The sequence below is a fragment of the Bubalus bubalis genome, chromosome 2 (assembly GCF_019923935.1).
Source record: "Bubalus bubalis isolate 160015118507 breed Murrah chromosome 2, NDDB_SH_1, whole genome shotgun sequence".
Lineage (NCBI taxonomy): Eukaryota > Metazoa > Chordata > Mammalia > Artiodactyla > Bovidae > Bubalus > Bubalus bubalis.
Genome location: NC_059158.1, coordinates 77742627 through 77769947, shown reverse-complemented (window position 1 = coordinate 77769947; position 27321 = coordinate 77742627). Strand labels below are relative to the sequence as shown.

General features: G+C 40.3%; 1 protein-coding gene across 5 annotated transcripts in view; it reads left to right on the top strand.

The window, feature by feature from the left end:
• Positions 1-15170, top strand: part of GAD1 (glutamate decarboxylase 1) — a 40116-nt gene extending 24946 nt beyond the window's left edge. For all 5 annotated transcript variants that reach the window (XM_044933961.1, XM_025275112.2, XM_044933956.1 and 2 more), the window contains 10 exons: positions 361-476; positions 561-640; positions 865-919; positions 2471-2587; positions 3762-3826; positions 6824-6902; positions 8210-8359; positions 10685-10792; positions 12235-12324; positions 13736-15170. In XM_044933961.1, the coding sequence (XP_044789896.1) occupies positions 361-476; positions 561-640; positions 865-919; positions 2471-2587; positions 3762-3826; positions 6824-6902; positions 8210-8359; positions 10685-10792; positions 12235-12324; positions 13736-13909 (1034 nt within the window). In that variant the 3' untranslated portion in view covers positions 13910-15170. The remainder of the gene's footprint in view (positions 1-360; positions 477-560; positions 641-864; positions 920-2470; positions 2588-3761; positions 3827-6823; positions 6903-8209; positions 8360-10684; positions 10793-12234; positions 12325-13735) is intronic.
• Positions 15171-27321: the final 12151 nt, after the last annotated feature.

Sequence of the window (27321 nt, the reverse complement as noted above, 5' to 3'; positions counted from 1 at the left end):
CAGTAAATAGTCTGAGCAGAATGTAGGAGCAGGAAGGTTGTAACTCACCTATCTCTGCAGCCGCTGCTGCTGCCATCTCTTACATTGCTGTCTAGGCTTCAGGTGGGACGGGCACCAGAGTAAATGAATCATCTCCAGCCAAATTGCCTTCATGGCTTTGTTAATGAGTGTGATTATTTGTATTTCCAGGCAGAGGGACCAGAGGGAAGCTCTGGCAATAGGGAAGCCAGCAAAACCTATCAGGATATTTTCCTTCCCCTTTCTGACCTCCCTTGTCTCTAAGATACCACATCAGCCTTTGTTGTTAAAAACAGCAACGAGGGCGTCCCAACAGCTCCTACTGTGTCTTCTTGACGCTAGGGGGAGCCATATCCAACATGTACAGCATCATGGCTGCTCGCTTCAAGTACTTCCCGGAAGTTAAGACCAAGGGTATGGCGGCTGTGCCCAAGCTTGTCCTCTTCACCTCAGAACACGTGAGTTGGGTGCACTTGCTCATGGACGGTGGTGTTTTCCAAGGAACTCTCTAACATCTAATGTCCGGCTTCTGTTTGTTGCAGAGTCACTATTCCATAAAGAAAGCTGGGGCTGCACTTGGCTTTGGAACTGACAATGTGATTTTGATAAAGTGCAATGAAAGGTAGGCAGGGGAGAGTGAATATTAGCTTCTTGATGTATTAAATGTGCTCATCTGTTAAATTTGTTTTATTGTGCTTAAGAACTGACTCAGTACAGTGTGCCAAGCTGCTAATGGTCTGTTGAAAATATCCGATTAAATTACTTTTTGCTGCTACTGAAGTTTTTTTCCATGTGCAATCTCATTGATTCTTCATTTTAATTTCTCTCCTTTTATTATAATTACAGGGGGAAGATAATTCCAGCTGATTTAGAGACAAAAATTCTTGAAGCCAAGCAAAAGGTATGTACGCTATGATGTATCTAAATACTGGTGAATACAGATTTTTTAAAATAATCTTTCTGCCTCCAACAATAAAAGTCTCTGATGATATGAGATAATTTTATTGTGTTTCTAAAATTCTTTTCTCAGATGTTTGCTTATTTTTAGCTTGTGTGATGACTTGGCTTTAAAGCTGTGTCTACAAAGTATCAATTTTTTTATTTTGAAAAATGAGAAATTCAGTCATTAATCCACTGGTTCTATATTCATTGTGCAAATGATTAGTTTGATGTACTTCAATAAATCCATTATCCAAGTCTCACAAAGGTACAGCCTAATTGAGGTTTTTTTACTTGCTATTTGTTAGGTGTAATCTCATTTTAACAAATATTATTTAAGGTTAGGATTCTATTTAGCAAATTGCTTCCATGCTCTGGCAGATGGCCCATGATACTTGGTGAATTCAGCCTCAATAAGTTCTATTAAACAGAAAAATCACACAGAACAGATATATCACAAGGCACTGCCAGGCAGCTGTCAGGCCATTTACCAACTCTTAGCTGTTTTGGTTACATTCTTGTACCTCTTTCTCTAACTGTGGTTGTTTGCCTGGGTCTCAGCAGAGGCATTCGGAGAAGGTGATGGCACCCCACTCCAGTACTCTTGTCTGGAAAATCCCATGGATGGAGGAGCCTGGTAGGCTGCAGTCCATGGGGTCTCGAAGAGTTGGACACGACTGAGCGACTTCACTTTCACTTTTCATTTTCATGCATTGGAGAAGGAAATGGCAACCCACTCCAGTGTTCTTGCCTGGAGAATCCCAGGGACGGGGGAGCCTGGTGGGCTGCCATCTATGGGGTCACACAGAGTCGGACACGACTGAAGCGACGCAGCAGCAGCAAAGGAAATAGATAGAAATGTCGCGAGGACTGAGCAAAGGGAGAGGAGGATCTCCTAGGATTCACAGACTTTCCCAAGTCTGTCTGAGCTCTATTACTCTGCTTTATCATTTATTTCTTGTTCACACCAAAATTTTACTGTATCTGTCCTTAAGGAAATAGTGCATAGTTCTGTTTTCAATAACCAAACAATGCTTCCATATTATTATTACATCAATACACTTAGAACAGTACAGGTTCTAAAATGTAGTATTGTCCAGATGGCATTCAGATACCCGCTGTCACTCCAGACACTCATTATTACTTTTTCTTGCTTTATTGTCTGCCATAGAACATGTCACTCTTAAACATACTGTTTATTTTTCTTATTTAAATTTGTTGATTGTCAGTCACTCACCATTCGAGTGCAGACTCCACGAAGACAGAAGTCTTTGTCTTTTGTGCTCACTGCTGTGTTCCCAGCAACCTCAACAGGGCCTGGCACATGAATGTCACTAAAAATATTGGTTGAATAAATGAAGGAATGAGTGAATGCACCAACGGAGAGTAGTCCCATGTATAGTATCAGATACACACCAGCTTAGCTGATATCTGTTGGAAATGAATGCTACTGCAGTTTGTGGTGTGGAAAGGAGGGAGGTTAGAAAGACTAACCAGCCTGTCCTTCTTATAGGGTTACGTCCCTCTCTACGTCAATGCAACTGCTGGCACCACTGTTTATGGCGCTTTTGATCCAATACAGGAGATTGCAGATATATGTGAGAAATACAACCTTTGGCTGCATGTCGATGTAAGTGCTGTAACTCAGAGTGCCTGGGCCCTTCGAGGGGTGGAAGCAGCTCTGCTTTATGATTTTCTTCCAGCTTCTCCCATAGCCTCTCTCCCCACCACATTTCTTTTGTCCCCAGCAGGCTGTTCATGACAGGCGTACACCCAGGCCTGTCTGTGCCCTGGGGCTTATTCAGTCCTTCCTGGCCAATTTCTGTCTTCTATGGTTCAACCTACAGGTTCAACTCTTATCACTTTCCCAGAAAGCTTCTGAACAAATGGCTGTAGAGTAAAATACAACTGATTTCAAAGGGGAAAAAAACGTAAGATACAATGTATAGAAATTGGCCATGAATCTGAATATGGACACTCACTATCTGCCTTCAGTCCAACCATCTATGACACTTTTCTTAAAAAGAAAGGAAGGAACGAAAAGAAAAGACAGGCATACCTGGTCCATGTAGGAAAAATAAGGCTGTATATGGAAGGTGGTATCAATTAAGAGATTTTGTTCCATTTCCTAGGAGCATAAGAGGTAGATTTTCACATGTGTGACTGTGTGGTTTTTTTTCTCTCTCTCTCCATTCTCTCATGGGTTTAACTTCTTACAAGTGGACAATGGGATTATCTGCCCTGATATTGGACAAGTGATTACAAAGTCTGTTCTTATGTCACATGGTGTCCCAAGCTATTTGATCAACATGCATCAGGGAACCAGCAAAAATGTCCTGCTCTTGAAGGAGCAGTTGCAGAAAATCCAAGCCCACCAGGGCTGCTGCCTTCCGAGGTTTTCAGAAGCCCTTAGAGTTCTGCTCTGGGTAGACTCAGATGGCAGCCTCTAGTCCTGTGTGTTCCTGCTCCCAGAGCCCCCCAGGGGTCATCTCAAGTGTCCCTGGCTTCCTAGAGCACTTTAGGCCTTGGGTCTCAGCTCCACAGGCTCAGCCCCATTTATCTGTATTACTTGCATGGCGACTCTGACATTAATCTGGAGGAACTTTTGAAGAAGATGTGATAAATGATGAATAAGTACAACTGCCCTTGGTGGAACAATCTGTGTGGGTTCTGTTTGTCAGAGGAGCTCATGTTTTTCACCATTTACATTCTCGTCATGTTTTGCTAGAGGTGTGGTGTGACCGGGCTCAGACTCATCAGTGTTGCTCAGGGTCCCTTTCCCTCTCTTTTCTCTGTCCTCACAGGCCGCCTGGGGCGGTGGGCTGCTCATGTCCCAGAAGCACCGCCATAAACTCAGTGGCATCGAGAGGTAAGGGCTGAGCACAGGGCCTCCTCCATCCAGGCCATGCAGCACTTGGTGTGCTGAGTCCACTGATGTGTCTGCCCTGATTCCCAACATCTTATTCTATTGAAGCTCACTTTTGTTCAGCAGGCACTGATTGAGCACTTACTGTATGCCAGGCACTGGGGAATCAAAGATGATGGATTTCCTAGTCAAATGAGTTTTCCCCTCAGTGAGCTCACAATTTAGTAAAAGAGAAAGACAAACAAAGAGTTACCACACCCTGTGATAAGCTCAACAGCAGATTGATTGCAAGGTGCCTGAGCAGGAGAGAAGAGTGACTTACCAGGGTCGGCATTTGGAGGCTAAGTGAGAGTTTGTCGAGGGCACATGAAGGGGTGCTGATTTAGTTCATTCTTCTTTCTCACTAAGCTTACATTTCCCACTAAACTGAGGAAAGGGCAGGACACTCAGCATGCCTTACTTACTTATTTTCCTGTTTACCATTCACATTCAGTGGGTGTTCTAAGCCAAATATGATTTTGACCTAACTCCTAAATATTGATCTGAAATGAACTCACATAGATTCAATGATTCATTCAGCAACTATTTACCGAGCACCTGTCATGAACCAGGTACCTGTCTTCAGCCCAACCACCGGGCACTCTTCTAAAAATGTGTACCTGGCACATTAAAAAAAAAATAGGGCAATATATGGAAGGTGGTGTCAATGAAAAGATTTCCCCTCCCGAATCTTACTGTCCAGTGGACTGGACATAAACAAGGAGATGTTTCATCTGCCAAGGTGTGGTATTTTATACAGGATAGTCAGAGGCCCTTCTAGGGTGGTAGCGTTTCAGCAGATCCTGAGATAAATGGAGATAGAAAGACAGATACAAGGAAGAATGTTCCAGGTGGTGGGAAGGGCAAATACAAAGGCCCTGAAGAAGGATGTTCATGGCAAGCTGGAGGAAGGACCATCATCGAGGCCACTGTGGCTGGATCAATGAGAGAGCAGCAAGAGCAGATGAGGGTGGAGAGGCGGACCGGCAGCAGATGTCAGGGAGGCGCTCCAGGGGGCCAAGTGTTCTTACCTCTCCTGTGCCTTGCCCCCTGCCTTTCAGCTTGGAGGGGCCGATATCTGAGTGAGTGGGTGAAGCATAACTTGCTGAAGCATAGTTATATGAGCCGTAACTTGGAGGACAAGATCTTATATATAGATGGGCCGGTCCAACTGTACTTTAAATTTCTCAGGCAATTTCCATTTTCCATCTGTGAGTCAAGGGAAAACTTGAAACATTTTGCACTAGACTTTTTTCTAACATTTTAAAGCACATATGTCTTCTGAAAGAAACTGAATCTACATCATATGTTACTACTTTCCACTTGTAGCACCGAAGAATGATTTACGTCAGTCCCTTAGGACATTCAAAAAAAATGTCAGATATTTTGTGAGATCTGTGTATAATTGTTTAATGGTTCAGTGCATGATAACTGTGAGAAAATGGATTAAATTCACTACCTTGTAAAATATGGCTTGACACTGATGCTTTTTAATGAGATAACATTGAGTCAACTTACAACTTTTCGTAAGTCTCTTTCATAAAGATTTTCTTTATTCATGTGGTGGAAGGTACTTCAAGCCTTTCCTCTCTTTGAACAACAGTATAGACTCTATAGTCAAGTATACACTAAATTGTTTTCCCTCTATTGGACCTAAGCAAGATGAAGAGGTTAAAAATTCTCAGCAGGAATTTAGCTCCAGGGAGAGCAGAGGCAGTGTAATTCCAAGCCAATTGCTATGTCTGGGGAAAACATTCTTCACAGGTATTAAAGCACAGAGCCCAGCTGTGGGCTAGGCCATTGGGAAGGAGTTACCCAAGTTTTAATCGTCATACATTACACTTGTTTGTTTCTATAATGTCCTAGCTAGTGTGCTCCTTAACCATTTAATTGTGTCTGACGGAGTGATGCGGTTGCTAGGAGACCATGCTTGTTAAACTACCATTGCAGACTAAACAGGCAAAATTGTGTTTATTTAGCGTTTAAACAATGCTACTAAGTAGTCAAAGTCTAGAATTGTCCAACTGATCCTTGCTTTTATGTGTCAGCCTTCATACTACCTTATAAGCAAGTAGGTCAGCATCACCAGTCCGATATATAGGAAAAGGAAGGCAGAAAGAACCTGAGTCTGTTGCCTAGAGGGAGGCAGTGTAGTAGAGAGGTTATGAACAGTAGATTGACAGTTAGACTCCCTGAATTTGAATCTTGACTCCAACACTTCCTAGCTGTGTGACTTTGGGTGATGTATTGAACCCTCTTGTGCCTCACTCTCTCCATCTAAAATAGAGGTGGCAATAGTCCTTATATGATAGGGTTGTTGTAAGAATTAAGTATTTCAGGCATGGTTATTAGCACTGTATCTACTAACTCATTTTACTAGCTTTATTCAATTCGTTGAGGTAGTTGTTATTCTCCCCACTTTACAGTCAGGAAAACTGAGGCACAAAGGAGTTGTGTAACTTGCCCAAACCAGCAAATGTTAGAGCCAGGTTTCAGACTTGGGTAATCTGGCTTCAAAGCTTGAGTTCATAACCATGACACCACACTGATAAAATGCCTGTAACGCTCTTGGAATACTGGGAAACATAATAAAGGCTCTTCATAAATGTTAGCTAGTATTAATAGCAGTTTTTTAGAAGAGGCAGTCGGCTACTTAGTACTCTTGAGACTGCTCACAAAGTATTTATTTACCACTTATTGATCAGTTTAGGGGGCTTCCCTTGTGGCTCAGCTGGTAAAGAATCTGCCTGCAATGCAGAAGACCTGGGTTTGATCCCTGGGTTGGGAAGATCCCCTAGAGAAGGGAAAGGCTATCCACTCCAGTATGAGGTCAGTTTAGGGGACTGGGCATTGAAAACGTGCATTGACTTGAGTTGTGGGGGGTGATGGTTTCCTCAAGCGGACAGTTGCCGCTTGTTGACCCCTGCACCTTCTCCTCAGAGTGTCATATGCTTCTTTCAGGGCCAACTCTGTCACCTGGAACCCTCACAAGATGATGGGTGTGCTGCTACAGTGCTCTGCCATTCTTGTAAAAGAAAAGGTCTGTCCTTCCCCTAGAGATGAGCTAGTGGCCTGCACACCTTTTAGAAGGCATGAGAAGGGGAACGCTTGGAACAGTACTTGTTGAGGAACTCACAAGGCTGACAGCCTGGCTAGGCCTGCCACAGCTATTGTTTCCCTCCTGTGTCTGTTAGGCTTCAGCTAACCCAGCACCTTCCCTTGGCTCTTGCTCTGCACTATTCCTTCTTCCTTGTTCAGTGCTCAAGGCCCTGCCAGTGGAGGAAACTATAAGGGCATTATTTCATCCCACATTCCTTCTCTCAAAAGTGAGAGTGATTGGCTGAGCTGCCGCCTCTCACCTTAGGATGAAAAGAGGTGGTGGGGACATACTTCAGGTTCTGAGTGTGCGTCTGTGGCCCCAAGAGCTGAAACAAATTACTCAGAACCACAACTACAAATGTCAACTCAGGGCAACAAGGAACGTTGACCAAAAAGCTGTGAGTTCGTAGCCTGTTCTCTTCTTTAAGAATCTAATAATGGAACCCTGCTCTGGAGAGCTTTGTTCCTTCAGTAAAACTTTTGCATGCTGAAGCATTCACAAAAGCCTGTCTCTGTCCTGTGGCAGCCACAAATGCAGATGCTCCTTACTCCACTCCTAAGTAGAGTGCCTGTTAACTTCATAGATGATCTGGGAATGGACTGGAACACCTCTTAGGGGGCACTTTGGGGAGGAAGTCGGGCTTCCCTGGTGGCTCAGATGACAAAGCGTCTGCCTTCAATTCAGGAGACCCGGGTTCAATCCCTGGGTTGGGAAGATCCCCTGGAGAAGGAAATGGCAGCCCACTCCAGTATTCTTGCCTGGAAAGTCCCATGGACGGTGGAGCCTGGTAGGCTACTCCGTGGGGTCGCAAAGAGTCGGACACGACTGAGCGACTTCACTTCACTTCACTTCACTTTGGGGAGGAAAATTCTTCTACACATGAGACTGTCCCACCCTCTATAGGAAGTTTATATCCCCAACTCCTGCCAACTAAATGCCATCGCACTTCCCAGTCTGTGAAATAACCCAAAACAGTCACACACATTTCCAAATGCCCCTAGGAGGGACGGTAGGGTGGGCCCTCATGGTTGGCATCTGAGACACAAGATAGTTTTCCAAGTAGAGTGACAGAGGGCAAAGGTTCTTCCAAGGGTGGTTTTAGAGAAGGACATCAGGACAAGTGCATGTCCTCATGAGATATTAGAAGAAAGGTTGTATGTGACCCCAAGTCCAGCGTGCCTTGTTTCCAAGCCATCCACACTTCTGTCCTGAGAATACAGATTTCCATGTGTTGATTTCCATGGCAGGGTATCCTCCAAGGATGCAACCAGATGTGTGCGGGATACCTCTTCCAGCCGGACAAGCAGTATGATGTCTCCTATGACACTGGGGACAAGGCCATTCAGTGCGGCCGCCACGTAGACATCTTCAAGTTCTGGCTGATGTGGAAAGCAAAGGTACGAAGAATGGCCTCCAGGAAATAGGGCAGAAGTGTAATTTGCACAGGCTGGCTGGCAAAAGAGAGGCAAAGCTGTATCACAGATAATTCATTATGTGTGTAATCAATATCTAGATAATTGAGTTAACTGTATTTTCTTTGCTTGTGAATGAAATAACTTTATCCCTTATGTCAAATTCTCTTTCCATTCAGTCTCAATTTGAATTAGCATGACATTTTCTTTAACTTTCTCTTATAAGCACTAAAAATTTTGCCAAGGGCTTCCACAGCAGTTCTTAGGGCTACTGAAATTATTTAGTGCAGATGTTGAGAAAGAGATAAAGATAAAATTATTGCATTTTTCTGTGCAGAACCCTGAATTGTTTTATGAGGTCTCGAATCATGGGATGTATATGCCATTTTAAGTTCTATATAAATAACGACCTATTTCATACCCTCTTCTAGAAAATGCATACTTGATTCTAAGAAATCCTAAACCAAAGCATGCTGTGTCTGTATTCATCAGTCTTTAAGGCTGCTTTTCTATGTCTAAAAGAAAAAAAGCAAGCATTTGGAGTTTCCCTCAAATTTTGGATGAGGAAAAGGAATACTATGTGACTCTTTGTTTCAAAAGTATTTTTATGCAGTCAAGTAAAGGCAATTTTGATTTCACAGCTTTAGATCACCACCATCATTTTTCTTTATCTACTGTAAATTAATTTTAACAAGTTTCAAGATTAGGTCTACTAATACCAAAACAACAAGGTTTTCCAGCCAAACATCTAGTCAAATGTTCTTCTGTAGGAAGAATTTGATGGATTATTAGTGTTTTTCCTCACTAAGTCATTTTGTCTTAATATAGAAATAGTCTGAATTCGATTTCTACCACAAAGTAATCACAGGTATTTTAAGCATATAAATAACCATGAATTGTAGGAAGAGAAAGAGCCCTATGATTCAGAAATATAATAACCACATGGCCTGTCTCAGTAATTTGTGCCTTGGTTTTGCCTAACAATAACCCCTTGAACCATCTGCCGGAAGTTCGGCTCACAGTGAATCGGTTACCAAGGTGGGATCCTGGTGTGGGCTTCATTCTCAAGAGGAAAGCAGCCTGGCCCAGGCACGTGCTCAGTGATGACTGCTGCTTGGCCAGTGTTGGACTTGGCCTAGGTGCATTAGCAACCCACAAGCCCTGTGCATCTGCTATCCTTGTTGACACCGACCCACTCAACAACCCCCGCGCTGCTGCTACTAATCAGCCGCGCTAGCGTTGGAAACTCAAGCTCAGTTTGTCAATACTTGGAGCTACTGCTGTCTCAGGGCACGTCCTAAGACCACTGCTTCCCCTTCTGCCTGCCTGCCTGTCACCACAAAGGGGTAATACGATGTTATGTGGAGGGGAGCCTGCCTGGGAGTGAGGGGGATGTGTTTGGTTGGGACTTCGTTCTGGGGAAGGTAGGTTCCAAAGTACTATTTCTCCAACTCTCTGAAGAACCACTTGGGTTTTTCTTTAACCTGTCATAGACCAATACAATAAAGATGAATTGCTAGAAAAATGAAATAGCCATACGAAATATAAACATCAATTTTATTTTATTTTTTTATGAACAAATTATGAAAATTTTATTGAGTGGTGCGTTGATCATTTTTTAACCTTTTAGTGTCTATGTTTTCATGAAATAATTTTTATTTTATTTTATTTTTTAACTTTACAATATTGTATTGGTTTTGCCATATATCAAAATGAATCCACCACAGGTATACACGTGTTCCCGGAAGTTTGGCTCACAGTGAGTTGGTTACCAAGGTGGGATCCTGGTGAGGAAGGAGGGAGGAGGGTTCAGGAGGGGGAACACATGTAAACATCAATTTTAAAAATGAGATTCAGTAGACGTAAAATTACTCTGTCAAACGGCCATAGAAGTTTCTTATTGCTTAATCTCAGTTTCTCAACTCATCTCATCGTGGACTGGTTACAGTGTGTGTCCGTAGACGACAGTTTGGGTGGCAGTAGCCTAAAGCAAACCAAAAATGGGCTTCAGGCTCAGGCTGTGAATTACTAGCAAGAATCTAAAAGCCCTGTTGAGGATAACTGCCCAGAGACTAGAATGCCTTCAAAAGAGATTTGGCACATGTTATCACATACAGAGCTGTGAGAAAGCCACACACATTCAATGAGATGGTTCTTGCTAACCATCTCCAAGAATACTCTTCTGTATATTTCTGATAGATAAAGACAGCAAAGCCCTCTCAATGCCATCACAGGGAAATGCAACTTCTCACCAACAAATATGACTTTCTTTCTTTCTTTCTTTCTTTTAAAAAAAAAAAAAAAAAACAGGGTACAGTGGGCTTTGAAAATCAGATCAACAAATGCTTGGAACTGGCTGAATACCTCTATGCCAAGATTAAAAACAGAGAAGAATTTGAGATGGTTTTTGATGGTGAGGTAAGCTGTCTGGACTAGCTATATCGAATATCTATTGAGGGAAGTTTACTGAGGGAAGCATCTGAAGCTGTAGTGTCCCACATTACCAGAAGCTGCTTCTGAATTTTCATTCTGTGCACTCTCGTTTACTTCCCTCTGTGTTCACAAATGTTTCTTCCAGTAGCATTGGGACAACTTTTCCCCTTCGCCTCTTCCAGAAAGGTGTAGTTCTCAGCCAGCCCTTCATAGACCAGAGGTCTTTCCTTGGCAGATCTGAATCCTGTATCATTCTTGGAACTTACTGTGGTGTTGTACCTCCATGAGAAAGTGTTCTTCAGTTCCAAGAAGCTCGGGGGATGGGTATACCGATCCCATACCCTTGTCTCCCAAGACTGGTCCTAAAATGAAGTTGTACTTTACATAGATTCGTTATGAGGAGAGCAAGATAAAATGGCCTCTGCCTTGAGTTCAGATCCACACTGCACGCAGGCAGGTGCTTGTTCTTCTGCTGTTGGCTGAGTGCCTGCTGTGTGTCTTGCCCCAGACTGGGAGCTTGGTTGTAGAGTAGTGACCAAAACAGGTACCATCTCTCCCCTATTGGAGCTCACAGCTGAATAAAGAAAGCTGGAATAGGAGCCAGTGCTGAATAGAAGGAATTACACTCATAATCCAGTGTAATAAAACACTGCCTGCATTCAACTCAGTCTATTTATCAGGCGCCTAAACTACTAGTAACACTCTGGAGAGTCTCCAAGTGAACAAGAAAGAGCCCTAAGCAGTTCAAATCCATCATACAGTGCTCGTGCGTTTCACCTCTGGGGCCTCACACTCATCACTTACACTATTTCAAATGTTCCACTAGCAGCTTAAGACGAATGTGATGTCTCCAACCCATGAAAGGTAGGCACAGTGATGGCAGACAGCAACTAGGAAGGAAACTGGAAAACTGTAGCAGGAATGCAGAAGGACTCAAAAAGCATGAGGGTCCTTAGAGAAGGACCACTGAACAATCCAGTACATCTCAGTAAGCCCTGTCTTACAGTTTAGAACCAGTATCAATGTTCATTATGATAATCCTGAGTTATCAGGAGAAGGTTTAGTATTGATAGAATAAAGTCAAAACATTCAGGACCAAAAAAATTAACAATGCTTTGAGCATCTTCTATATATGAGGCACTACAAGATGGCAAGATGGATAATACCCTTTATTGAAATGATCCAAATGTTTTTTTTTTAATATTTCAGTGTTCAAAGGTGGGTAACTTTAATCATTGAGAAAATTGGTTATAGGAAATAGCTCTCTTCCCAGATATGATGGGATAAACCGGGCTTTGTTCTCCCAAGTATAGAAGTAACAGGAAGCCTTTTTGAGGGATGGGGTGGGGAGCTAGAACAGCTTTCTCTCAAGTTCTCTTAATTTTCTGTTTTGTTTTTTGCATGCTTGTTTGTGAAAATCGCTACAGCCTGAGCATACGAACGTCTGTTTCTGGTATATTCCACAAAGCCTCAGGGGTATTCCGGATAGCCCTGAACGACGGGAAAAGCTACACAGGGTATGGAATCTCTCCTTGTCTCTTCTAATCCTCTGCAGTTTCTCTGGCTGGTCAGAACATCCTCACTCTAGGGGTCTGTCTGAACAGGAAGAAATGAAAGCTAAAGGTTTGGGGTGATACAGAGACATCTTGTTATATTCTTCTCCTTGGGTCTGAATTGTCCCCACTGTGGTTCAGATGCAGTGGGAATTTCTAGGGAATGCACCGCTGCATTAGGTTGGTGTTTGTCATGGTGGAGGGGTCATGTGCTGTGCAGTTGAATAATATATATATTCCTTGGAACTTCCGTACCAAAGCATGTCTGTTAAAATCTCTTTTACTAAGTTTGAGTCAACTCTAATGCTGATTCATTTTAGTTACTGGTTTCTATATCTAGTTTATATGTTACTTATAGTTGTTTGTATTTAACTTATATACTATTTCACTCATCTAATCATTCAACAGATATTTGGTGAGCAGAGTTCATGTGCCAGACAGTATCCCAGGTGCTGGGTTGTACAGAAGTCTTAATTTGTATTGTTGCCCATGTGAATTTTTCATTTTTGTTTTTTGGTTTTGACTTTATTATCATTGTCCTGTGTCTGACTTTTGAAATTCAGTTGCACAATACTTTCTGTAGGAATGTATGATTGGGTAGACTTAAATAGTCATTAGTGGCCATCATCAAAAAACCTACAAATAATAAGTGCTGGAGAGGGTGTGAACAAAAGGGAATCTTCCTATACTGTTTGTGGAAATGTAAATTGGTACAGCCACTATGGAGAACGGTATGGAAGTTAGCTATAAAAAGAATGAAATAGTGCCATTTGCAGCCGCATGGATGAACCTAGAGATTATCATACTAAGTGAGGTAAGTCAAACAGAGAAAGGCAAATATCCCATGATATCACTTATATGTGGAATCTAAAAAATTATATAAATGAACTTACAAAATAGAAGCAGACTCACAAGCATAAAAAACAAACTTATGGTTACCAGAGAGGAACGAGGGCAGGCAAAAAGGACAAACGAGGAGTTTAGGATTAGCAGATACACACTACTATATATAAAATAAACACAAGATCCTGCTGTATAGCACAGGGAGCTATATTCAATAGCTTGTAATAATCTATAATGAAGAAGAGTCTGAAAAATAATGTGTGTGTGTGTGTATAACTGAATCATTTTTCTGTCCACCTGAAACTATCACAGTATTATAAATCAACTGTTTATGTCAATTTAAAAATTAGTCATTAGATATTAGCCACTGAAGAAACTTGGGTATAAAATACTTCTTTGCCTTTGTGTCAGTGTAAATACATAATGAAAAGCAGGTTGCTCTTTTTTTCCAACTAAGAAATGGGTTGTATTATGAAAAAGAGCATGGTGTTCGTATCGAACTTGAGTTTTGTCTTGTATTTTCCCTTACAAGGTGGCCCCGAAAATCAAAGCCCTGATGATGGAATCTGGCACAACCATGGTTGGCTACCAGCCTCAGGGGGACAAGGCCAACTTCTTCCGGATGGTCATCTCCAACCCAGCTGCTACCCAATCTGATATTGACTTCCTCATTGAGGAGATAGAGAGGCTGGGCCAGGATCTGTAACTGCCACCCACAGTACATCAGTTTCTGGGACTTCCCTTTCCCCTCTGCACTCTAGAACAAACCTCTATACATTGCTGAAGCACATAGGCCATTTCATTGAGGGAAAACAGAATATCTTGAAGAATACTGTTAAAACCTTCCTTAAGCTTATTAGAGTTAGCCGGAAATAATGTTCTTTTTCAAAAGTTGCACATTAGGAACACAGTATATATGTACAGTTATATATACCTCTCTCTATAAATACACGTCTGTCTAGTGAGTGTGGTAATAGATCACAGCATGTCTCCCGCTCCAAGAGAATCCATTTTACCTTCTTCCTCAGTTACTGAGGGGCCAAACATGCCGCAAACCAGCTTGCCCAGCCACCCCAGAAAAGATGTTTTTTCAAAATGCTGTGTGTTGGGGACCAAGGAAAATGCTGTTGGCAGGCGTTGACCTCACTGTCAGTATTTCTCCCATCTGAAGTCATGATGGATGAGAAAAAGTGCCACTGGGAGACAAGAGTCCCGCCCTCCCCGTTAGGATCCTGTTAGGGGAAAACAGTAGCAGAGTCGTTGTTCCAGGTGTGCTATTGCTGTATATTTCAAGTTTAATTTGTGTAGGTTGTGCATATTTCTGTTGTTTGTCCTTAGGAGGGGGAGGGGAAGAATATATGTAATGATCTCAATCACTGTTTGTAGGTAAATGAAATATTTGCTTATTTATATTCAGAGATTTACCATGTTAAAGAGGTGTCTTGTATTTTCTTCCCATTTGTAATGTATCTTATTTATATATTAATGCAGTAAGTTCCGAAAATTGTTTATGGTATTTTCGTGCACTTGTGAGCCAAAGAGAAAAGATTGAAATTAGTAAGACTTGTATTATATTAGAATGCCCTTAAAATAATGATTTAAGCATAACTTTTCCATCTATAAAAGAATTCTGATACTGTACATAACATCCTGTATATGGAAATCCCGATACTTACATAGCATCTGCTCTTCTATTACTCTGTCTGGCTGTATGTTGGGTGTTCTGTATGCTTTTCTAGTAACTGTTGGATAATAACTAGGTCTTCTGTAATTTTGTAGTAGTTCATGACCAATCTCTGTGACTCCCTTAGCGCAAACCTAAGGCAATGTTTCCGAAGACTCTGAAGATCTCAAACTGACCAGGCTCACAACTGTTTTTGAAGAAAGGAAATTCACACTGTGCATTTTAGAGTATGCAAGAAGACTATAAATAAATAAAAATATTCTCTGTGGAGAATTTGAACAAATTTTTCTTTCAGTATGTGTTTCATGCAGAAAAGAGAGGTTTCCAATTTTGGTTGCTGGGATCACCATAGCCCATTCATGCTTACCAGCTGACTTCAGGTGATGGTCAATACCTTTATTAGGTTGGGACTCAATCCACAGTCTTAAGATTCCCAAGCCCCTTATCTAAAAATCATTGGGATTCTAATTAAATAAAATTTATGGTTCATACTCAGAAAAAGAAAAATCATTCCTTTTTTTCATTTTCCTATCTGTATCTTGGAGTTCCATTCATTCATTCAACAAATTTTTATTTTTCTGTTACAGGCACTGTTCTAGAACTAGGATTGCAGGAGTGTGCATGGCTGAAAAATTTTGCTTCTCGTGGGCATCTTCTACCACTTGGTATCTACAGTATCTGAATACCTCTAAGAGCACAGAATTGTGCCTTCCAGCTGCTTATGCTTGTACAGTGGGCCCAGTTCACTTCCTCAAGAAATATATTTTGGTGCTGGGTCATTATGAAATAGAGACCATTCTCTATGAATATTCTGTTAAGCCATAATAATACCATCTCACTCATTTGGAATACAAGGAGTTCCCTATCTGGCTCTTGTAGGGATTAAATGTCATTTTAATAGCATATCAATTGCAAAAGTAACCATTATATTAAACAAACTAGACTCCATAGGAAAGTGATCTTAAAGTCACTTTTTTCCTCTGTTCTTCAGATCCCCTCTGAAGGAGGGGTTGATTGTTTCCATGCCTCTATTGGAGTTCAGGCGAATCCCATAGCTTTCCTGGCCTCTCAGGCACAGAACAGCCTCATTTTAGAAACTGAATGTCCAACTCTGTGTAATAAGCAGGACCTCAAATTGGTATCCAGTATAGAGTTCCTCCCTTGATCCCGCTGGTACTATTTCAGGCTGCAATCCATTGGGGGGGTGGGTACGTTGTGTGTCCAGGGTGGCAAGGCTGATGGTCAAGAGACAGTCAACTTCTTTTTTTTACTCTTTTCAGCTACTGTATTTTCCCATCTACAGTCAGATCTAGGGAGAGAAGGGGTCAGAGTAACAAAGGCACAATTTTAGATAATTGTTAAATGTCAGTTGTCCTCCAGGTCCCTGGTCTATGAGACTTTTTTTCTCATGGGACAATATTTTGAGAAGAAATTTTTAAATTAAGATATAATTAAGGTACAGTAAGATTCACTCTTTATAGTGTAATATGAATTTTGACAAACCAATTCAATAATGTAACCATCACCATACCTAGAACAGTTCAATCACACCTATACATTGTCCCACATCCCTTTGTGAGCAGCACCTTCTCCAACCCCTAATTCTTGGCAACATCTGCTTTGTCTGTGTCTAGAGTTTTGTTTTGGAGAAGGCCATGGCACCCCACTCCAGTACTCTTGCCTGGAGAATCCCATGGACGGAGGAGCCTGGTAGGCTGCAGTCCATGGGGTTGCTAAGAGTCGGACACGACTGAGTGACTTCACTTTCACTTTTCACTTTCATGCATTGGAGAAGGAAATGGCAACCCACTCCAGTGTTCTTGCCTGGAGAACCCCAGGGACGGAGGAGCCTGGTGGGCTGCCATCTATGGGGTCGCACAGAGTCGGACACAACTGAAGCGACTCAGCAGCAGCAGCAGCAGAATTTTGTTTCTCCCGTTTTGTAAATAGAATCATATAATATGTAACCTTTTGAGTCTGGCTTCTTTCTCTTAACGTCATGCATTTGGAATTCATCCATGTTGTTGTCTGTATCATTTGTTCATTCCTTTTAGTACTGCGTAGTATTCCATTTGTATGAATGTACAGTTTATCTGTTCTCTCATATAAGGAAATTTGGGTTGTTTGCAGCCTGGGGCAATTAAAATAAAGCCACTATAAACAGTAGGGTACAGATTTTTGTGTGAACATAGGATATCATTTAACTTGGGTAAATAACTAGGTGTAGGATTGCTTAATCCTATGGCAAGAGTATGTTTATCTATGAGGTAACTAGTTCCAAAGTGGCTGTACCATTTTGTATTCTCACTAGCATTGTAGAAATTTTCTAGTTGCTCTATATTTTGCTGACATCTGGTGTTGTTGATTTTTTAAAATTTTAACCATTCTTTTGTTGTTGATACAGCTTTATTGAAATATAATTCATATGCCATGTAATTCACTCATTTTAAAGTATATAATTCCCTGGCTTGTAAACTATTCACACAGCTCTAAAGCCATCACTCCAGTCAAATTTAGAACATTTTAATCATCCCACAAAGAAACCTCATACCCATCAGCAGACATTTCTCATTCCCATATACGTATCCTCTCCAGCCATTGGACGCCACTACCTGGCTTTTTGTCTACTCTAGACATCACATATAAGTGAAATCACACAGTATGTGTAGTCTTTTGTGACCAAATGTGATTTCGGGTGTTTTCAAGGTTTATCCATGATATAGCATTCATCATTACTTCTTTCCTTTTATTGCTGAATAATATCCTATCACACAGATACACTACTTTTTTTCTTTTATCTCTTCATCAGTTAACAGACATTAGGGTTGTTTCCACTTTTTGACTATTATAAATAATACTAGGCTTTGCGGTTTGGCTCAGATGGTAAAGCATCTGCCTGCAATGCGGGAGACCTGGGTTCAATCCTTGGGTTGGGAAGATCCCCTGGAGAAGGAAATGGCAACCCACTCTAGTACTCTTGCCTGGAAAATTCCATGGATGGAAGAGCCTGGCAGGCTACAGTCCATGGGGTTGCAAAGAGTTGGACACGACTGAGTGACTTCACTTTCACTTTCACTATGAATATTTGTGTACAAGTTTTTGTACTGACATTATGTTTTGTATTGTTTTTACACCAATAGTGGTATCTTGCTTTGGTTTTAATTTGCTTTTTTATGGGACACTTTTGAAAGATCCCACTGGAGTCCTTCCACCTCATCGCACATGAGGCATCAAAGTCTCTCTTCCTGTAACCACTTAGGACTCAGCCTCTCAGCCCTGGGTCCTTGGCCATCCACCCTGTCCAGACCTTATATTGGTACCCCGTCTCTAGATAGTACTCTTCGGTGGAATCTCTTTTATTTAAAATCAATTATGTGGATTACATAAGGAGGGCTTTTAAAATATACACATACAGGATAACGACTATCACAGAATACTTGAGTATTCCCTGCTCAGCCCAGGAAATAGAACATCATCAGAACCTTAATAGCTCTCCAACTCCATAATGAACTCTTCCATAACTAGATGCTCTCCTTTCCCCAAGAACTAGATTCATTATTCTGAATTCTGTATTAATCACTCTCTTGTTTTTCTACATAGTTTTAATACATATATATAAATCATTATTGTTTAGTTTTAATCGGCTTTGCACTATATATAAATGAAATATTACGGAATATATACACTTATGACTTATCCATCTGTTCAACATTATAATTTTGTAGGGCCAGTGCTCACCCATAAAGAGCCTAAAGGCACCCCTTCCTTCAGGGATAGACTTCCCTGTGCAAGTGTTTTCAGCTTGGCATGTGGTGCACATAATAGATTCTAGCACCTACTGAGCCTACTCCACAGCCTGCAAGCACAGCCTTGTGTGGCAGCCTCATGTTTTTGAGATTCACTTTTGATGATGTGATAATCCATTCATTTTTATGGTTGTAATGCTGTTTCACTGGTATGAATATACTTAAGTTGGTTTATTTCTTCTAGGAGGGTAGTATATGATTTTTCCCCCAGTTTTTGCCTTTAGGGACAATGTTGCTATGGGTAGTCTTGTTTTTGGTTTTTCTTCAGTTTTTTAAAAAAATTATTGATGAATAGTTGATTTACAATGTTGTATTAATTTCTACTGTACAGCAAAGTGATACACATATATGTGTATATACATATATATGTATGTATATATATGTATATATGCATATTCTTTATCATTATGGCTTATCACAGGATATTGAATATAGTTCCCTATGCTACACAGTAGGACCTTGTCATTTATCCATTCTATATCTAATAGTTTGTATCTGTAAACCCCAGCCTCCCACTCCACACTCCCCTCAATCTCCTTTCCCTTGGCAACACAAATCTGTTCTCTGTGTCTGTGAGACTGTTTCTGTTTTATACATAAGTTCATTTGTGTCATATTTAAGGTTCCACATATAAGTGGTATTTTATGGTATTTGTCTTTCTCTTTCTGACTTACTTCACTTCGCATGATTATCTCTAGGTCCATCCATGTTAGCAAATGGCATTTTTTCATTCTTTTTATGGGTGAGTAGTATTCTATTGTGTGTGTGTATATATAGATATATTTATATATAAACAAAATATGGTGTATATATATATATATACTCTGTTTATTGTATATCCTTTGTTTATATATAGACTTTGATATATTTTGTTTATCCATTCCTCTGTTGATGGATGTTTAGGTTGTTTCTGTGTCTTGGCTATTGTGAATAGTGCTGCTGTGAACATTGAGGAGCATGTATCTTTTTGAATCATAGTTTTCTCTGGATATAGCCAAGAGTAAGATCGAAGGATCATATGGCAACTCTACTTGTAGTTTTTTGAGGAACCGCCATACTATTTTCCACAATGAGCATTCTTTGCACTTGTTTCCTGGTGTTCATGTGCAAAATCTTTTCTAAGGCTTAATGCTTAGAAGTGAAATTGCTGGATCGTAGAGTACTTGTTGAACTTAACTGAGTAAAGCAGAGCGGGCAACCAAGCCGCACTCGCACCAGCAGCGCGCATTGTCCATACCTCACCATCGCTTGCCTAAATTTTTTGCCAGTCTAGTGGGTATGAAATTGTATCTCCTTGTGGTTTTAATTTGTCCTTCCCTAATTACCAATGAGGTAGGGTATCTTTTCACATTTTATGAACCATTTGTGTTCTTTCTTCGTTGAAATGCCTAAATCACACTCTCTGTCCAATTTTAAATTTAAATGTTTGCCTTTCTCATATAGTCTTTAGAAGCTTTCTATATATTCCAGTCACTAATTCCTTTTGATTGTATGTTTAATAAATATCTTCTCCTAATTTGGGGCTTGACTTTTCACTTAACTAATGGTCTTTTTTTGAAAACATGCATTTAATGTAGTTGGATTTAGCAACATATTTCTTTACAGTTTTTGGTTTTTTGTCTGTCTTCTCTAAGAAATTCTTCCCTATACCAAAGTCATAAAGATATTCTCATGTATATATTGACTTCTGAGTTTTATGGCTTTATACCTTTCACATTTAAGTCTTCAATCCACCTAGAATTGATTTTTGGATTTGGCTCTTCCTCAAGAGTGAAAGAGCTATTATTAGCCCTTTTCTCTTCCATATAAATTTAGAATTAATTCATCAAGTTCCACCAGAATGTCTTGTTGGAATTTTCATTGGAGTTTCATTGAATCTGTGAATCAGTTTTAAGAATATTAACATATTTTCAATATTTAATATAATAACCTTAAACAAAGTTTATATCTCCATTTAACTAGGTCAGCTTTAATGTCTTTCAGTAAAGTTTCATAATGGACATGCACAGCTTTTGATAGATTTATTCCTATGTGCTTTATATTATAGTTATTTTAATGGCATCTTTTTAAAACTACATTTTCTAACTCATTGTTGCTGATGTATAGAAATGTAACTTCTCAGTAATGATTTTGCATCCAGGAAACTTTCTAAAACTCAATTAATTTTGGTTCTTCAGTGTTTTCCAAATACAGAAATATACCATCTATGGATAATGAGAGCTTTGTTTATTCCTTTTATTCCTTCTCTCTTTTTTTTATATTGGAGGATAATTGCTTTACAATATTGTGTTGGCCTCTGCCATACATCAACATGAATCAGAGACAGGTCTCCACATGTCCCCTTCCTCCTGAATCTCCCTCCCATCTCCCACTCCATCCCACCCCTCTAGATTGTCACAGAACACTGGGTTGAGCTTCCTCTGTCACACAGCAAATTCCCACTTGCTATCTCTTTTACATATGGCAATGTACATGTTTTTGCACTATTCTCTCAATTCCTCCCATTCTGTCCTTCCCCCACTGTGTCCCCAGTCTGTTCTCTCTGTTCATGTCTCCATTGTTGCCCTGCAGAAATAAGCTCATCAGTACCCATCTTTCTAGATTCCATACACACGTGTTAATATATAATATTATCTTCCTCTTTCTGACTGTTTATTCCTTTTTGATCCTTATACTTTTGATCCTTTTGACCCTCATACCTTTACCCCCTTTCCTTTGGTATACTACACTGCCAGAATATCTAGTACAATGAGGAAATGAAGGGTTGGTAGCAGGCATCTTGCCTTATTCCAGATGTTGGAGGGAATGTTTTCAGCAGACCCCATGTAGTTTTATGTTTCTTTATTGAAACATAATTTTGGTTCTTCAGTGTTTTCCAAATACAGAAATATACCATCTATGGTTAATGATAGCTTTGTTTATTGGGTTAAAGAAGTTTAAGATATACTTTATTGGGTTAAAGAAGTTTCCTTTTATTCCTAGTTTGCTAAGAGTTTCTATAATAAATGAATATTCAATTCGTGTTATTATTCATAAAATACTAAGGTTTTCCATATCTTCTTGTGTCTATTTTTGAAAGTTGCATTTTTCCAGGAATTTATACATATTTTGAAGTATTCAAGTTATTATAAAGTTGTCCACGATATTTTCTTTTTTAAAAAATATGTTGCATCTATACTTATAGTCTCCATTTTTCCCCTAGAGGAGTAATTCGTATCTTCTTTGTTTTTAATTGATTAATCTTAGCAGAAGTTTGTCAGTTTCATTAAGCTGTTCAGAAAAATATTTGTTTTGGTCAATACTCTCAATCATTTAACTGCTTTTTACATCATTAATTTCTGCTTCTGTGTTTATTACTTCCTTTCTTCTACTTTTTTAAGGTTTATCTGCTGTTTGTTTTTCTAACTTCTCAAATTCTGTGCTTTTCTTCTTTTCTAATGGAAGCATCTAAGGATATATATTTTCCCACAAGCGTCCTCTCTCATCTATATACTATAAGCTTTGACACACATTAATGTTATCATCCAATTCTAAATATATTGTATTTGTCTATTTTTCCTTGTAGTTTCACTTTTGCTCTGTTATTGGATATAAACAAATTTCTCATTGGCATATTTTTCTGGTGATCTAAAACTTTTATTATTATGCAGTGACACACTTTTATTTTTTTTGCCTTTTCATCTATTTGTCTGATATTAATACAGATACACCGCACTCTTTAGTCTTTGCCTAATATGTATTTTCTCTTCTTTGAACTATAATATTTCTGTGTCCTTATGTTTTAGGTGTGTCTCATATAAACAGCTAGGTTTCAACACCTTTTCCATCTGAGCAGCTTTGTCTTTTAACTGAAATATTTTATTGATTGTGATTAGTGAATATTTAGATTTAATTCTACCACCTTATTTTGTGCTATCCATTTGTTTCACCTTTTCTGTTCTTTTTTCTCTTTTTTGGTAAAAGATTTGGATTGAGCTTTGTTTTTTGTTTCTGTTGTTTTTCAGTTTTAACTTATGAGAGTATAACTGCTCATAAATTATACTCCCTATGTCTACCCTAAAGATATTGGCATGCATGTCGCTTCAAAAGTTAATAATTTTACCCTTCTCATGAATTACAAAAGAACCTTAGTACTTTTGCTCTGATCATCCTCTTCCTGATACATATGCCATTGTTATCCAGTATTTTAGATCTCTTTTTTAACTCTATAATTTATACATTATTAATAGTTTTATTCAATCGATTTTTGCTTAGATACACCTGTGTATTTACCAGTGCCCTAGGCATGATTCCTTTTACATCCCAGACCTTCCATTTGTGTCATTTTCTTTTTCCTTGATCTGCATGTGTTTGAACTTTTCTTTATTGAAGCTTATTAATAACCCTCTCTGAGAATAGACTCTCTAACTTTGGTTCCTGGACATCATTTGTGAGGCTGGTTTGAAAGCACAGTTATTTAAGCTATTTGCTGCCTTGAAGCTGAAAAAAGTAACTCTTAGATAAGGCAGACTTTGTTAAACAGGAAATGTTCCTGTCACATCAAGGGACCCTGCTTCTAGGCATGATGGGGATTCTGTTGTCTCACAGATAAAAGAAACTAGATACATGCATCAAATTTACCTGCAAGAATCTTAGAATCCTTTAATCTGACCAAATGATGCAAAGCAATTTAACAAAGGGAATCTCATTTTATTTGGGGTTGAAGGTTAGAATTTCTTATAATACAAAGTTTGCTTTACTATTCCAATAAAACCACTTCAAAACTCCTTCTGATTCCTTCAGTGTCCATAGAGGACATCTATGTTTTTTTACCTGTCGGACATCTAATCTTGCTTCTTCTGATCATAGCACTCCAATTTTGCTTTGAGAGAATATCCTTTCTTCATTCTTGCCCCAGGTAATTGGAGAAATAAGCTCACCCTCTGATTCCAGAGCTGGTCATCTGAGTTAAGTGTGGCCAATCAGTGTACACTCCTGGCTACAGGGATGGCCTCTTGACCCTGGACAGACTGACAGGTGAGGTGATGAAGCTCTAGTCAACAAGAACTCTACCAGCGAAGTAACATGTGAGAAGTCTAAGCAATCTTGGCCTTGGCACAACAGAGGGAACAGAGGCCCCATGTGAAAGCTTAGACTATGTTCATCCAAGCCCACCCCCTTCCCAGAGAGGAAGGGATGCAGGGTTGTGAGCTGAGACCCAACACCCCGGAGCAGTAGGAGCCTGGAGGTTGACAGGGAAGAGGCCTTCCAGAGGAGATGCAAGCTCCTTCACACTGCTGCTGCTGTTTAGTCACTCAGTCGTGTCTGACTCTTGAGATGCTATGGACTGCAACCCGCCAGGGTTCTCTGTCCATGGGAGTTCCCAGGCAAGAATACTGGAGTGCGTTGCCATTTCCCCCTCCAGGAGATATTCCAGACCCAGGGATGGAACCCGAGGAGAGGGCAAAAGGAAGAGGAACCAGCGGTTCTCTGCTCTGCCCCTCCCACTCAGATCGGTGAGCCTCCAGGTAGGCCACCAAAGTGGGAGAGGACAGCTTTGAAAAGCTGGATTGTCTTAATAATCGAGAATGACAAGGAAGTAACAGAATCTAAACTATTGCCAAGGACCCCCTACATAGTGAGAAAGTTTCAGAATGTGGGGCTAGAGATTGGAAGATAAATAAAGCGGGTTCGTGTTTTACCCCAGAGTTAAGACTGTCAAAAATGTTCACAAAGAATTTACAATAATGGCAGAATAAGTACCAAGAATCGTATTTTCTCCTGAGAGTAGGCGAGCTGCCCTGCCCTTTCCTGGAAGGAAAACAACAAAATATCTGGAGAGAAGGGACAAGAAAGAAGTGGGGGGTGGGCGGGGGGTGGAGGGGAGGAGGGGGGAAGAAAGGTTGGAGGGAGAGAAGAGATTTAAAAAGGAACATCTGTGGCTAAACTTAGTCGTGAGCCTTGGAGAAAATAAGGTGAAAGGAAGGAATGGGACGGAGTGAGGGTTACCGGTGCTCAGCTGGCTCCAATTACAACCTAATAGAGAACGAAACTGATTGGGCAGTTGTTTCAGGCTTAATAAAAGAGCCGCCTTCTTGCGTTAATCTAGTCTGGGCAGTCAGAGAAGCTGAGTCCTCCCGGAAGGCAGATGTAGAAAGGTGCCTTGTGTTAATGTTATTTTTAGGTTGGAGGTGGCGATGGTGGTGGTGGAAAAAAAGAAAAGCAAAAGAACACTTCCTTTGTGCTGTTCAACAGAAAAGCTCTCCTTCTAGCCTTAAGCTCAGTAGGCGCTACCTAGTGGGCAAATGGCAGACTCGCACTCAGCCGGCAACCGTGGCCAGCCCAGGTTTCATATTTCCTGTTTACCTTGCTTCACCTACGAAATCCAGAGGTGTAAATGGTGTGTTCGCCTCTCAAAAGCTGCCCCTTACTTTGGGGTAGAGGCAGCAGATGATTCAGGCTAGCAGAAAGTAGCCCAAGAGAGCCAAAGAGCCCTGAGAGCTGGGGTAGACACAGGGGCCTCGGTGGCTGCCAGACTCAAGACAGGACTTGGAAACCAGAGAGGCTGAAGACTGACCAGGGCTTACAGCTAGCTGTGGGCAGCAGGAAGCTGAGGGTCTGGAACCTGTGGTGCCTGCTGAGGCAGGTTGGAACTCATTGGTCCTCAAGACAGAGATCTGACATTTAGAAGGTCATTGTTATTCAAGGCAGTGGCACCAGCCAGCAGAAATACAGTGGAGAGATTCATTCTAGCCAGGGACCGTCAGTTCTCTGGCCCATTCTGTAGTTTATACCACTGCGTGTGCATTCTGGGCCTGGAGAGAACTTCTGGGGCCCGTAGGAGCATGGGCTTAAGGAACGTTTCAGCCAGTGTGAATTGAGGTGTCTTTTTCCTGAGTTGTGGTTGACATATGACATATTAGTTTCAGGTGTACAACGTAATGATTCAAAATTTGGATTTATTGTGAAATGATCACTGCAATACGTTTAGTTAACTTGCATCATCATAGTTTAAAAAAACTGAAAAGGACTTTTTAAGATCTACTCTCTTAGCAGCTTGCAAATAGCACAGTATTATTAACTATAGTTGCCATGTTGTACATTATATCCTCATGACTTTTTTAGAACTGGAAGTTTGTACATTTGACCCCATTTACCCATTTTTCTCACTCCCCAACCCCCAACTCTAGCAACCACCAATCTGTCCTCTGCAGCTGTGAGGTTAGGAATTTTTGCTTTTGCTTTTTAGAGTCCACATATAAGTGAGATAATATGATGTTTGTCTTTCTCTAACTTACTTCACTTAGCACAGTGCCCTCGTGTTGCATAATGTCCATCCATGTTGTTGCAGATGGTAAGATTTTCTTTTTTATTGCCAAATAATAGTCTATTATATATATATAGTATAGGTGTGGGTGTGTGTATATATATATATATATCACATTTTCTTTATCCACTCATCCGTCAATGGACATGTAAGTTGCTTCCATGTCTTGGCTGTTGTAATGCTGCAATGAACATGGGAGTGTATTTATCTTTTTGAGTTAGTTTTATTTTCTTCAGGTAAATACTCAGAGTGGAATTGCAGGATCATATGGTAGTTGTATTTTTAAATTTTTGAGGAACCTCCATATTGCCTTCCATGGTGGCGTGCAGCCACTATTTACATTTTATTTACATTCCCACCAATAGTACACAAGAGTTCCCTTTTTGTCATTTCCCCAGCAATACTTGTTACTTTTATCTCTGGTGAAAACCATTCTAACAGGTATGAGGTAATATTTCATTGTGATCTTGATTTGCATTTCCCTGATGATGAGTGATGTTAAGGGTATTTTCATGTGTTTATTGATCATCTGTGTATCTTCTTTGGAAAAGTGTCTATTCAGATTTTCTGCCCATTTTTTAATTGAATTGCTTGCTTTTCTGCTGTTGAGTTGTATGCCTTCTTATATTTTTTGGATATTAATTCCTTATCAGATATATTATTTGCAAATATTTTCTCCCACTCAATAGGGTTCTTGTTCACTTTGTTGATGGTTCCCTTTATTGCACAGAAGCTTCTAGTTTGATATAGTCCCATTTGCTTATTTTCCCAAATATTTTGTTGCCTTTGCTTTTGGTGTCAGATCCCAAAAATCCTCACCAAACCAGTGTCAAAGAGTTTGCCACCTATATTTTCATCCAGGAGTTTTATGGTTTCTGGTCTTATATTTGAGTATTGATTCCATTTTGAGTTAATTTTTGGGTATGGTCTAAGATAGTGGTCCAGTTTCATTTGAATTGAGTTTCTGGTGCTCACAATCAAAAGAATCCTAACTAATACATCTACTCAGTCCTATTGCAGAGGACTTTGGAGAGGGCCAGTGGTCAGAAATAAAGTGGCAGTAAGGCAGTAAGCATGATCTATATCTGTCTGCCCACATCCCCTTCTCAGGGACAGTCCTGTCTAGACTATCTTGATGAAGATGTGGATCTAAGCATGTTGTTCCAACCCTGCAGCTGGCCAGGAGCAGGTGCTTGATCCTAGGACAGTCAACATCGGTTAGGTTATGCTACCTTAAGGAATAACACCAACATTATTAGTGGCTTAAAAGAACATGGAACAGAGGGAGGAACATGGGCTTATTTCCTGATCACACTCCCTGT